Below are 15,370 nucleotides of genomic sequence, written 5' to 3' on the forward strand. Positions count from 1 at the left end.
TAATATATATAGTATATACATATATATATACATATATATATGTATATATAGTATATATATATATATATATTTATACATATATATATGTATATATATATATATATTTATACATATATATATGTATATATATATATATATAATTATACATATATATATGTATATATATATATATATATTTATACATATATATATGTATATATATATATATATATATTTATACATATATATATGTATATATATATATATATATTTATACATATATATATGTATATATATATATATATATTTATACATATATATATGTATATATATATATATATATTTATACATATATATATGTATATATATATATATATATTTATACATATATATATGTATATATATATTTATACATATATATATATGTATATATATATATATTTATACATATATATATGTATATATATATATATTTATACATATATATATGTATATATATATTTATACATATATATATGTATATATTTATACATATATATATGTATATATATATATTTATACATTTATATATATTTGTATATATATACATTTGTATATATATATATGTAGATATATATACATATACATATATTTGATATATTTAATACATACATGTATATGTACACATATATATATGTATATATGTACATATATATATATGTATATATGTACATATATATATATGTATATATGTACATATATATATATGTATATATGTACATATATCTATGTATACATGTACATATATATATGTATACATGTACATATATATATGTATACATGTACATATATATATGTATACATGTACATATATATATATATATGTATATATGTACATATATATATCTTGCTAAATTCTGAACTTAAATATATTGTTATATATGATTTAATTTACAGAATTTTACTTTAATCATTAAGCTTGTGTATTGGCCTAGGTTTTATAAATTGAGCTTTACCTTTTTGGCTAGGATCGTCCTGAAAGTATTACCTTAGTGTGTAATATCTGACAGGACAATTCACTTGATCTCTAATCTGACATATATATATATATATATATATATATATATATATATATATATATATATATTCAAGCATATTGATAATGACCTAAAAATCAATATTTATATTTTCAAAAGTGCTGAGTACATGTATAAAGTTTATATAAAAATTATATAGACATTGTAAGTAGTCTATGCAGATCAATGAACGTTTCGACATTAGCATGTCCTCATCAGGACTTGTAAAATAATTTTGGGGAATCCTCATGAAGATGTGTTAATATTGTAACATTGATCGTGTACATTACTTACAATGTTTATATAATTTTATATACTGATTCATATCATATACTTCTAATATATGAAGTTATCTTGTGTATTTTAAAATAATGTCCTGGTATATTAGTTTCAGTATTTACTTCAACAGTTCTCAATATATGAGTATAACTTAGAAGTAGTATAAAATATAATATGGCAAGTGGATTACATGGAAACAGTGTTTCAAAAGAAGTTATCAAAGTAGACGAACATCCGACAATCCCTTTTTCAAAGCAAATACTTTTCAAAGGTTTAAAATTTATTTGTTTATGAATCAGATTGTGGAATCTGAATCTTGGTATTAGTTTGACAAACGTCTACGAGTTAAACGTTTATAGACAAAAAGTAATTCTCATCTGCTGCTACTTTTTCAACTTTTTTTTTTTGTCACTTGAAAAAGAGTTTTCCTACATAAAGGTGAAACGTTAAGATGTCACTGATTTTTTTAGTCATATGTTTTTTTTTGTAAAATGACTAGCTTTGAAATTTTAGTATACTACACACTAATATATATATATATATATATATATATATATATATATTAGTAATAAAATTAAGCTGTGAAAAATAAATGTTCAGTGATAAGGCAAGCTTACCTGAGTAAAAAAAGCTTTCGTTTTTGTTATTCGAAAGTTGATTTACATTTTAACTTTGTGTTTCTTTCTTACTCTTCTATTATTTCTTCTGTACTTAATTTATCCTGCTTCATTTATATTTTATAATTAAAATTTTTTTATCAGTAATTTATTGTAAGTTTTTTAAATATTTCTGAGTATTTAAATTGTTTTAAATTTGCTTGAAATTGTTAAGCTTTCTAAGAAAACTAAAATAATTTTTTTTTACTTCATATATGTATATATAGTGTAATATAATAATTCTCCATTTCAATAATCAAGTTTTCTCAATTGGATCTTTATTACTTTTCAAAAGGTAACTATTACAATATTGTTTTGTATGGCGACCGACAAGTCTGTAAAATTATGTTTTTGCTGCATATTTAGTCACATACTAATCAGATTGAAAAGTAATAGATGGTCAATTGAGAAAACTTCATATTTGTAACTTGGAGAATTATTATATTACACTATATATGCTCTGCAATCCAATAAAAAGGAATTCATTGAATTTGGCCTTTTTTAAATTAAAAAAAAGTTTCATCATTTAGAAACTTAGTAACGTTTTAAGTAAATGATTAACATTATATATATATATATATATATATATATATATATATATATATACGCACACACATAAAATGATCGTCACTTGACAGAAGACCATTTTTCCTTTGCTTTATTGTTGATTATTTATCCATTTCCATGTACTTTTTAAATATTCTTTTGTTTATATATATATATATATATATATATATATATATATATATATATATATATATATATATATATATATATATATAAAGTAAAGATATTTTTGTGCATATATAGCTTTAACCGAGGAGTTTTGTCTGACATGTAGATGTCAGTTTCTTGGTCTTTCCGCTTTCAGTTTTCCTTTCATATTTTGTTTTTGTTAAATCAATCTTGCTTTTTCATTAGTTTTATAGTTAATAATCGTTTATTTCTCCATGCTAAATTTTTAAATACAAAATGCCTCAGTTACAACTATTTATACACACACACACACACACACACACACACACATTTACTTTATATATGCATGTATTATGCCCCCCCCCCCAATGTTCTTATTTTTTTTCTATCTGGGAATGGAGTATCCTGCCGGATGAAACATTCACAGGCTATTTTATGCATTCCAACCAAGAGAATTCTAAGATTCTAACCGCTTCTTTAAGTACAATTGTTTGTATCTAACTTGCACTTGGTTCACTAGGTATATTTGTCAGATAGTTGTTAAAGTTCTTTTTTATGAGTCTGGTTGCTTCTGTAATTACTAGAATGATAGAGATCTTCCTAAGATTCCAGTTTCTTTTCATGTCATGCATAAGACATTGGTATTTCGTTATCTTTTTCCTCTCAGCTCTGTTAATGTGTGTATATATGTATAGATATATACATGCGCACAAACATGAGTGTGCTTATACATCATACTTATTTGCCTATACATATATGAAGCAAATAGATATTTCTGCATATAGAAATAGTTTTAACTAAGGAGTTCTGCCTTAAAAATTCTGACAAGGAGAAATAAATGAGCATTAAGTATAAAACTAATCAATCTTCTGCGGATGAAAAGAGGGTGCATTCATGTGTGCATGTAAAATAACAAGGCAAATATTTAATAAGTACTGATAGAACTAACCAATCTACTTGTGTATGTGTGTGTATATATATATGTATATATATATATATACACACACATACAAATTATTAATATGCAATGCAGAGAAAGATAGGTATGTGTGAAAGATGGGTGTGTTGTAATGTGAGGTTGGTATGTTTGCACTTGTCTCCACACATATACATACATGTAAACATCCACACACACACACACACACACACACACACACACACACACACGTAAACATACACACACACATATACATACATGTAAACATCCACAATGACCATATGCATTTGTATGTCTGCATCAATTACGTTTGATGTTAACAAGACGCAGAAGATTTCCAAAGATGAAAGCATAAACGTTACTTGCACACAAGGTGCAAAAGAATCGAGTCCCCTGATACTCGGCCCTCCTTCCAGAGTATTTAACCCCTCCACTACCCTAACTTCCTAACAAAAGAAAAAAAAAAATACTTAAATTTTGTAACCTAATCTAATCTCCCCACACAAAAAGGTAACTATCTGAATATTAAGCTTAACACTTCTTCCAAGTGGGGGTCTAGGTGGCAAAAGAGGGGAAGGGTGGGGAAGAAGATGAGGGGGTTACTTTACTGAGCAAAGTTGAGGTCAGTGTCATTAGCTAATTATTTGCAAAGAAAAAAAAAAAAGAAAAAACATCAAGAATTTAAGTCATGTACCTGGGAAAAATTTATTAGAAATATATTTGTTAAAACTTTTTAAAAATATATGTAAACAAATGGCGGAGGGGTGGGGGTGGGGCTAAAAACAAACATTAAAAGTTGGTAACGAATGGGGGTGGTTAAAGGTAAGCAAAACAGGTTGTCTGAGACCTGAAAATTTATCTAGGGGTTCAAGTGATGAAGAATCTGGAGAGGGTAATGCAATGGAGCAAGAAAAGCATTTATTTATAAAATAACTCAAAAATTAAAATTGTATAAAAATCAACAAAAACTTACTGTACTACTACATCCATGGGTTTCTTGCCTGTTGTTCCGATATGAAATTGTTATCCAAAAAAATATTTACCGAAGGGGGCAGGGAATGTGGTCTTTACACCCCCTCCGATACCCCCCTTTGTTTTCTTTTTTTTTTAATAATTTTTTTATGGCAAAAATAAAAAATGCAAAGAACCAAGAAAAAAAAGTGCAATCAAAATATTTAGCTCCAGGCTATATCATCACTGTATTTTTTGGTGTGCAAGTCCAACGGTATATATCCGTGCATACCTTGATGTAGAGTCCATTCTACAAGACAGAACAGCCTGTTACCCCCTTCTTTCCTTTCTTTTTGTACCCCACTTCCTGGTTGGAGGGGACTTAAGAGTGACAATGAAGACAAAGATTTTTTTTTAATAAATTCTTGGAAAGGAACAAAAAAAAAAAAAAAACCTTATAAATTTTTTTTTTCTTTCTTTTTTTAATCTGGAGACAAATTATTGTATAGGTAGTTGTTTGTTGGACTTGTACCAGTGAGACGCAAAGTTAGTGGCGGTAGCAGAATTCGGGAGAAAGCCGAGCCATGGTGCTTAAAGACAGGATTTGTGATACTTTGGTTCGGTGTGGTGCCTTGCCGCCTGGCTTTGAAGTAGGAGTTGTAGTAAGAACGTCGGCAGCAACAGTTCTCTCCACCTCTCTTTCCCTTCGTTTCCCTGTTGGAAACAGCAGTAATAGTAGTTGCAGTAGTTCTGGGAATGAAGGAAAACTCTGGTGGTAGTTGTCTTGCAGAGAAATTTTGCAGTAGTGATTCTTCTCCTTAACTATGGAAGTGGAAAATTGATAAGAATAGCAAACACTGTAATACCACCAGAACACACACACACATTAGCACCTGAATATATGGACAGACAGAATGTCATGTTATGAATGATATCATGATTCTGTGGGTAACAATGTCAATTTTGAACTCTTTAAATAAGTTTATTTCATTGAAGTATTTCTTTCATTATAAGCATACACACACACACACACATATATATATATATGTGTGCAGGTATATGTGGAAAAGTTTATTTTAAGCAAAACAATTCAAGATATAACTAGTATATATATTCTAGCAGGAATTGTCATCCTATGCTGATGATTGCGTAAGCATGGAACAGTAGTGTTTGTAGGTATAAAAAAAGAATATATACATACATACACACACACACACATATATATATATATATATAAAACAAAAAACAAACTGGATTTTGTTATAGAACAATTATCAGGAAAGAAATTTATGTATTTACTTGAAAATGGGTGACGTCATAAATGATCACTGGGAGAAGAACCAAGAGAATGAAAGGAGAAGAAGTAAAAAATGAGATGGAAGGTAAAAAGAGGGGAGAGAGGAAAGAAAGGAAGGCAGAAGAGAATAAAGAAAAAATGGAAGAAAGAAGAGGGAGAGCGACAAGGAGAAAGTGTGAAGAGGGTCATGCTTAGATAACTGGGAGGGATAGATGAATAAATTGCTGAAAAGAAATCAAAGAAGAAAGAAAAGAGAGGAGGGGGAGAGTAAGAAAAGAGGGGAGGGGGAGAGTAAGAAAAGAGGGGAGGGGGGAGAGTAAGAAAAGAGAGGAGGGGGGAGAGTAAGAAAAGAGAGGAGGGGGAGAGTAAGAAAAGAGAGGAGGGGGAGAGTAAGAAAAGAGAGGAGGGGGAGAGTAAGAAAAGAGAGGAGGGGGAGAGTAAGAAAAGAGAGGAGGGGGAGAGTAAGAAAAGAGAGGAGGGGAGAGTAAGAAAAGAGAGGAGGGGAGAGTAAGAAAAGAGAGGAGGGGAGAGTAAGAAAAGAGAGAGGGGGAGAGTAAGAAAAGAGAGAGGGGGAGAGTAAGAAAAGAGAGGAGGGGGAGAGTAAGAAAAGAGAGGAGGGGGAGAGTAAGAAAAGAGAGGAGGGGAGAGTAAGAAAAGAGAGGAGGGGAGAGTAAGAAAAGAGAGGAGGGGGAGAGTAAGAAAAGAGACGAGGGGGAGAGTAAGAAAAGAGAGGAGGGGGAGAGTAAGAAAAGAGAGGAGGGGGAGAGTAAGAAAAGAGAGGAGGGGGAGAGTAAGAAAAGAGAGGAGGGGGAGAGTAAGAAAAGAGAGGAGGAGGAGGCATGTGGTTGTAGGAGGAAAAGTTATAAGGAAGTGTTCCAAAAAATCATTTATAAAGTAGCTTTTTATTTTACATTATTCTTTATTTACACAACTAATTGTTCTTAAATAATAATCTATCACATCGATTATTCTACTTTAGTTTCTATACACATTGTTTTAAATTTAATTTTTAAAACTTAAAAGTTGTGCAACCGTTGAACACCTGCCCATTTACGGGATTAAACAGTACTTTAAATTTTGGGTATAATTGAAAAATGTTTACCTACCAGTACGATAACAAAATGTTAAGAAATTAATATGCTAACATTTATGTAAAAAGAAACAATTGTTTATCTGATAACGAAAATACAAAAACAGTGTAATGTTTTTTGTTTTTTTTAATGAGGTCTGATTTTTCTTTTAAGAGATAGTAAAGAATGATCTCATTTGAAAATTGTTCCAGATTGGTGTATTTCTAAAGGAAAAATAACATGCTAAGACAACTAAAACAAAAGACACATTCCCAACTTTTAAAATCTCATAAATAACTTTATATGTTACACTAACAGGGTTAACTACCATTGCCTGGGAAAAAAGTGCATCTCTCTACTTGTTTTTCTCCCTATTTCCTTTATTTTCCAACCAACCCATTCCCCTATCTGGACACATACAAAACTCCTTTTTTATAGCTTCCTTGAACAATGAATTGGCATAAGAGAATCAATTCCTTGCTTATAATATAAGAATTATTTCCCTTTACTTAGTACAGTACATAAAAAGTTGGGAAAACCAATCCCCTTACATAATTTTCATCAGTTTAGGATCAAAGAATGGATAATTTTTTTTCGATTTTGGATATTATTCATTCAAGATAATACTGGTCCAGAAAATATCAACTTTGTGGATATTTGTTTAGTCTTTTTTTTTTCTCTTAGTCGAACATACAAATATGCACATACACAACTGCCCGTTATGTTATAGATATATACAATAATTCTGATCCAATAGGTAACAGATCGTCCAGTCTATCTATAAAGATTATATTTTTCATGAGATAATCCATTTTCAAGTAATTATATATATCTTTTTTGATAATTGCTTATTTTTTATCTACTTTTTCCTCCTCCGATTTCTTCTTGGAAATCGCCCTTTAATTATGGCATGAAGTTATAAAGGATCTCTCTCTGTAACGGTTGACGTCATACTTTTATGACATCATCCAGTGTCCACTTGACAAGCAAGATATACAGAGTTTTATAAGTACACTAGCAGGGAGACTCGATCTTGTCTGGCTGTGAATGAGGATCAAATGTTGTACCCTCCTATACTTTTGCCTTCAAAATCGGTGAAATCGCTCATTTGTTTTTTATTTTTTTAAATCAATTCATTGCCTGTTCTAGTTAAGGACTCCCACCCCAACTCACAGTGTACCGGAAGATAACGTCACATACCTTTGCACAGTGACTTAGTCCACAATATATTGTAGTCTATATTGCACCGTAGAGAATCTACTGTCGATCTCACAAAATTATCTGTAAAATATGGCTTTACTTAAAGTTTAAAATACAAAAATCAAGTACCATGGTTCAAATGTGTTCTAAAAACATTTATTTCAAACGTGCCCCTATCTTATAAAAGAATCTGCACTTGATTTTATAGGCTGAGCCTTTCCGCTTGTGTGATGGTTATACTTCTCAAATGCACTTGTGGTATTAGGTTGTATAAAAGTGTTAACTTTGGTCCAAATCAAACTTCCTTGTTTAATAAATGGACTTTTTCAATTATCGATTTTAGATACTTATCAGATGCATTCTGATACAAAACCTACATAAGAACACTCCCAGTACTTTCGGACGAAATTTGAAAAACAGATCTGTCCAGCTGTTTTAGAGTCCCTAGGGAACAAACACACACAAAATTCCTCTTATATAACAGTAGAGACTAGATAAATGACCTGTTGAATCATTGTGTTACATCAATCCTCTTTCATTATCTTTACTCTATACAAGTTAAAGTATACATTGTTAGCATAAACTAAAAAACAATATTTGGCGGACATGTAAGAAAGTGCCCACCCCCTAAAAATGCGTGTTTTACATCTTTTTAAAAACTTTTTGGGCAATTATCATAGATTACAGACGGAAGTATCATATTAACAAGAAAAAAAAAAAAAAAAAATGCAATGACTTTTAAGAAGGGGTTCACTTTCATGTTATAACGTTCTACTTCATTGATACCTTACTTACTGTCCATTTATTTACCGAGAAAGTGAACCCCCTTCTTAAAAGTCATTAAATATGGTAAAATTAGTCCCAAAAATGGAGTGTTTTTATTGGCCCTAAAAGAGCCCCTGGAGCACACCCAAGAGTTATCACGAAGTATAGACAAACAAAATTATATAGAAATCAGTTACAACTTTTCAGAAATTTTCATAAAAATCCAAGGCATCAATGTTTTTTTTTTAATTAGCACAAAAGTGTCAATTTTTAGCCATTTTAACCCGAAAGGCACCCCCTGGGGGGGGGGAAATCATTTTTCCCCGGAAAATTCGTTCTGTTACTTTTTTACTTATATCATGTTTAATGTTTGTGCAAAATTTCAAAAAATTCCAAGGTGTAGTTATTGAGAAAGTGTGGACAGACGAACGGACGAGAGGAGTGAATTTACAGGTCCACGCTCCGTTTGTTGGGGGACCAAAAAAAAATCTTCCCAGAATACAGTCTGAGAATCAAAGAGGAAGACGGAAGCAGTCTTATTACTTCTTCAGTTTTCTGGCAGCCATCCCCAACCCAAGTCGTCCAGGCAAACATATCTGAAGTTCACCCATTCACCTCACACGCTCCACGCTCTCATACCAAACCTGGGTCTGCATCCATAATCAGCCATAAATTAATTTAATCTACACTACTTAACGCCTACAAACAATCCAGGCATATAGACATTTTCAGGAGAGCAAAAATTAATTTTAATTTCGATCGTTTTAATACTCACACAGAGAACTTGAATACCTACTAGGCACTACCCTCGAGTGTCTAAGGCCTTTCTAAGAGGGTTGTGAGGACAAACTGGCATGAGGATACTTTCACCTATAAGTAAACCCTTGCTAATTATTCAAAATTACATAGTATTCACAACCCAAATAAAAAAATTTCAGTGTGGCTAATACATCTAATACATAAGTAGCTTATATGAGGAATGCTCCAAGCGATGTTGCCAACAGTAACAGCACTAAACTAGATACTCCACCAGACTAGATGAATTCTTGCCCTAGAATTCAGTAAGACAAAGAGACCACAAGAAAGATACACTATACCATATTTACATGGTCAATAGGGGAGAGGGAAATAATGTCCTCAACTTTTTTTTTTTTTTTACATAGGCGTCACCACTTATCGAGGCAGATAGGCCACTCAAGGATAAGGGTTAAAGAGTGTAGAGTAGTCAAAAGGAGATGTTTGAAAAAGGAGAACTTTAATGGAATATTCAAACAAAGATCAAGTATTAACCCCATCAAGTGGGACCCTTTGATTTCTAAGAACTTCGACTGAAGTAAAATAAACACGCACACACACACAAAAAAAGAGAATACATACACACACACACATTTACTATAATATTGTTAACTGGTCAATTGGAGTGAAGAAAACTAATATTCTTAACTTCTTAGCTACTTCAGTGTTTGAGCGGTAATGGAGATCTAATGTAATATTTGAATATCTATGTATCTCACAATAGATACAGTGTTATCCCCTAGGAAGGGGCCCCATATTTCTGAGAACGACTGAAGTAAAATGAAACACACACACACATATATATATATATATATATATATATATATGATTATTGCTGCATCTTTCCAGATGACCGCCATCACATTGAGTTCTCATCTCATTGTGTATGCCATCTTAGATGACTCTGCAGTCCTACTGCAGATTTGCACATCTTGGAGCAGATGTGACATACGAATTGAGCAATTTCCACTGAATTAACTTCCTCTAGATGCTGAAGAGTATTCCTGTGAACAATCACATGTCTTCTCAAACCAGCAGTAGACTTACAAACTTTGCTGCATATTAAACAGATAGTTTGGTTCTGACTAATAGGCATAAAGTTGACCTGAACAGGAGTTTTGTGTGACTTAGGTGGTTGACATAGCTAGTTTTTAACAGAAATACTAGTTCACAAGTGTTGCATTTCCAGCTCTGTGTGTCATGGTTAAGACCATGAATTAATTCTTTGCGAAGCTCTTGATTCAGATTGCCATGAATCTGCTTTTTTTTCTCTAGAGCATCACAACTTTCACAAACAAACTTTCGCTACTTCAGTCTTGGCAGAGCAAGTTCTTCTCACATGCTGATGTTGATTTGCAGGACTTTCAAATTGTTCTTTGTACAGTCCCTGAACCTGAATATATATTTACACACACACACACACACACACACACACACACACACGTGTCACCTTTAAACAAACATTATCACTGTAGGTTTCATGTTATTGAACCGCCCCAACCACCTCCCTGTTCTCCAAATCCTAGCAATTAGCTTGGAATATTTACCCTTTTCATTATTTTTGTTTATGATACTCTCCTCTCACCAAAAATAACATAATAAAGGTTTTGTTTATAACCCCGTCTCCCATCGTTACACACACAATTTCTTAGGCACCTCTAATTTTCTCCATTGCTATTAGTACATAATGGCTATAACCTGTATCTTACTTTTATTCTCACAATAACTGCTGATTGATAAACAGATTTTATCAAGAATGGGTGGGTAGGTGGGTGAGGGCTATACTACTGTACCGCTATGAGATTTGGTATCTGCAGAAAAAAAAAGAAAAAGATTTTCACACCCAAGGTCTTCAACATGACGCATCCATCTTAGATCAAATCCTGCACCACACTCTCCATTCAAGATTCAACACCACCAGCAGAACAGGTGACGTTGGCTAAGTGGTTAATGACAAAAACCGACAATCTGAATGTGCCAAGTTCAAATTCAGTTCATTCTACAGAAACATTTTCACTTAGAGGTGTTGGCAACCTTTACATGGTCCCTCCCTTAAGTACCCAATCCTTTTCTATAAAATAGTCTAACTAGAAAGATATCGGAAAAACGAATGTCAACGATAATCGTCCGATTCATACTTAATGAATAAATGATGCTTAACAATAACAGCAGAGACTCTTTTGAAAAGGAGACTTTATTAGTTTGTTTCTATTCTTCGAAAGTATTTATCTACAATCATACTTGTTGACCAGAGGAAGCATAGAAATGCTCAACCAAAGACATGGTATTGATGGCTGATCTTCACATTTTTGGCGTTCATCCTCGATATCAGGAATGGCTGAAGTATGCAAAGAATTCAGCTGCCGATCAGTATGGGTAGACCATCTTGATGCGAGAAATTCGTTTAGAGTTGATTTACCCCACCTCAGTAAATGCTATTTCAATACTTAGTCCCATTTCTTTTTTTTTTTTTTTTGTCTTGTCTTTCGGTCTTATTGAATTCCAAAACAAGAATTCATCTAGTCTGATGGAGTATCCAGCTTAGTGCTGTAATTAGAAGGAGTATCACTATGAGAAGATGCACCATTCTTTGTATGAATCAGTGTATAGCCATACTGAAGTGATCTTATTTGGGCTTTGAATACTGATATTTTGAATATTTGGTCAGGGTTTACTTTTAAGGGCGAGTATCCTTGAGTCAGGTTGTCCTACCAAACTCTTCTACAGAGACCGAAGACATTCGAGGACGGGGTCTAGTAGGCATTCAAATTCAGTGTTATTCTGTAAGTCATCTCAAACATACTTAAATAATTTCACAGAGAAAAACTATGACATTCATTCCAAATGTAATGTCTCCTATATATATTTTTATACGACAGGAGTGGTACCATTAGAACGAGTGACCTTTTGTGCTCCAAAATTGATTTTTCTACATGGTCACCACCATCCTCAATGCACTTTTGCTAGGAATTTAATGACACATCTCTGCTTTTGACATATGTTCATAACAGATTGATTTCTTAGAGTCTCACACTATCAATATCTGAAATAAAGAGATGAAAGTTTTAGGTCATGAATATGCATACATTAAGTCATCACAAAAATGCAATTTGCAGTCCCCTTGGCTCCATTTGGACTAAAAAATAGGAGGCATTACTTTTGGAACGCCCTTCGTATTTTATTTCCTACTAGCGGGGGTACCCGGCGTTGCCTGGTTGTTTGGAGGTGTGTGTGTGCGTTTGGAGGGGGGGAGTAAAGTAAATAATAAGCGGGGGAAAAAAAAAAAAAAAAAAAAAAAAACCAGCCAACAAACCTAAAACTTCTTTAAAAAAGAAATCGGAAGAACAGAAAGCATGAATCAGGGAAAAAGATGGACGTGTTCTGAAAAACGAAAACAAAAAAAGAACAGAGCGCAAAGCATAGAAAAAAAAATGGCATAAATAATCCTTCGATTCGCTTAAATCCAATGGTGCGTTTCAAGTGCATTCCAGTTTTTTTTAGTCAACTACAAAACGAAATAAAGCGAAATAAAAAATGGCATAAATAAACCTTCGATTCGCTTAAATCCAATGGTGCATTTCACCCAGTAGAAAACATAGAACAAAAAGGAACGTTAAAATGCGATTCCATTTTTTTTTTTTAATCAACTATGAACCAAAACCGGTGTTTCTTCGTGCTGTCCCGTGTGAAAGGATCTGCAACGGTGTGGTGGTAATGGGGGTAGGAGGAATTTAATAAAGAGAAAATATTTTACAACTTCCATTGATTCTAACTGATTTTGGCCGTGAACCCTCACCAGAAAAAATATAGGAATCCACAATCATCGAGGGTGCGTAGAGGTAATAGGCCTAGAACACACCTCAGATAATGTGCTGCAGTTTGTGCATATTACATTTGCATGAAATGTCTTGATTTTCAATCCTATTACGGTCAAAATCAGAAGGGAAAAAATGAGTTCATTATATATATATATATATATATATAGGGATAAATTTGTCTTTTCCATTGAAAGATGGATGTTCTCTTCTGAAATTGCTCGAACATTTTGCAGTCAATGTCGTATGCATTTGAAACACCATTTTATCTCATCTACCGTGAAACCTTGTCAATTAGGAAACAAATTTCAAAAACCTGTCGAAAATTATGCAAACATAATGACAACCAATTCCACACAGACACAAATTAAAATGGATTGAAAATTTGTAAAAGAAATTTTCTATTAACATGTGAAGTCTTTGAATACAAGATGTGATCAACTCCATTCTAAAACAATTATGTATTTTTTCACTAATATGTTACTCCTCAAATCATTTTTTACATAATTTTCGGGCTTTTACAATTGAAGGTGCTTGTGCATTATAGCCATCTCAGAATTTCAGTACTTACAGAAATTTCTGGGTTGTGATATATGCAGCTACCTGAATATATGGCGAATAGACCACTTTTTTTTGCAAACATTCTGATCTATTCGGGCGAAATTTAAAAATAGGAAGCCCCAAGACGACTGCTGTGTGTGCCTGAAGACCCAAGACGACCACTGCACGTGCTTAAGACCCAAGACGACCATTGCGCACATGCTTCAAGCCCAGATGCCCATTGTGTAAGCTTCAACTTCAAGATGCTAACTGCCCATGTATCAAGCTACAAAGCACTCATTGTGCATGCTTCACTTGAAGTATCAACAAAACTCTAAATGGTTTCATAAAGCTTTATTGATGTTATGTATGTATATATAAAAGACAAAACAGCCGGGTGCGTTTTTGTATGTCCCGCAAAGGCTTTTTTTTTCAGAAGGTTTCGGGGGGAGGGGGGGGGGGAATACTATATTTTAGAAATTTTTATATACTTCCTGGCTAGATTTTGATATCTACGATTTGCAAATGGAGATCGTCTATATCTTTTATTTTAGTGACTTTTATAAAATTCACACTATTTTGTTCTGTCGCATGTTTGTTTGGCTTTTTCGTATAAAAATGAAATTAATTGAAAGCAACGCCGTCAGCGGCCTTTTGTGCTGGGACGTCTTGAAAGAAATTAGCTTTGATCAATGTGGGGAATACCCTTCATATCAGATTGAGAGTTCCCCTTTTTCGGAGGAGCTTGGTTTTTTCAACATCATGGGGAAATAAATAAATTAAACGGCATAAAGCTGAACTGGCCTTAAGCCAAAGTTCATTTCTGCACCTACTAGCAAGTCAACTTTTTGATTGAAATGGCTAAATTTGAACACTTCACTTTCTAAGGCCTCGTAGCGTGGCAATAAGATGTCACATTTTCTTTCACTTTCTTTTCTGCTTTTGGGTTCATTACGGGTTCGAGCCTCCCTCTCTAACCCCCCCCCCCGTTTTATGCCTCCAAACATCCGGGCAACGTCGGGTACTCCCACTAGTCTATTACATGTCTGTTTAAATGTATATATGTATGTCTTGCAAAAACTTTTAATAGAAGCGACTGATCCTAACAAGATCAGTATCATTTTGAAGCTCGACGTCTCGGACGACAAATACCGAACAATTGGCCCAAAACATTAATTCCTTCACCCTAAACTCTGCCGTTTTGTACAAGCAGAGGTCGATTTTTTTTGCCGACATTTTAGCAAGTCATCGTCACTGTTGGATTGATTTCGGTTAATTTCAATGCTTTTGACTTTCAGTCGAGTCATGGAGGCATTGGCTAAGACGTCAGATTTT

General features: G+C 32.9%; 1 protein-coding gene across 3 annotated transcripts in view; it reads right to left on the reverse strand.

The window, feature by feature from the left end:
• LOC145254851 (G-protein-signaling modulator 2-like) overlaps positions 1-15,370 on the reverse strand; it is a 635,388-nt gene that overhangs the window by 364,609 nt on the left and 255,409 nt on the right. The window contains exon 1 of one of the 3 annotated variants that reach the window (XM_080113702.1): positions 4,576-5,385. The exons of the other annotated variants lie outside the window; for them this stretch is intronic. Within the exon in view, the coding sequence (XP_079969828.1) occupies positions 4,576-4,592 (17 nt within the window). The 5' untranslated portion in view covers positions 4,593-5,385. Of the gene's footprint in view, positions 1-4,575; positions 5,386-15,370 lie in introns of those variants that run through there. 3 annotated transcript variants of the gene reach the window in all.

Source organism: Euprymna scolopes, chromosome 30 (genome assembly GCF_053919585.1).
Source record: "Euprymna scolopes isolate OS-2025 chromosome 30, ASM5391958v1, whole genome shotgun sequence".
NCBI classification, from domain to species: domain Eukaryota; kingdom Metazoa; phylum Mollusca; class Cephalopoda; order Sepiida; family Sepiolidae; genus Euprymna; species Euprymna scolopes.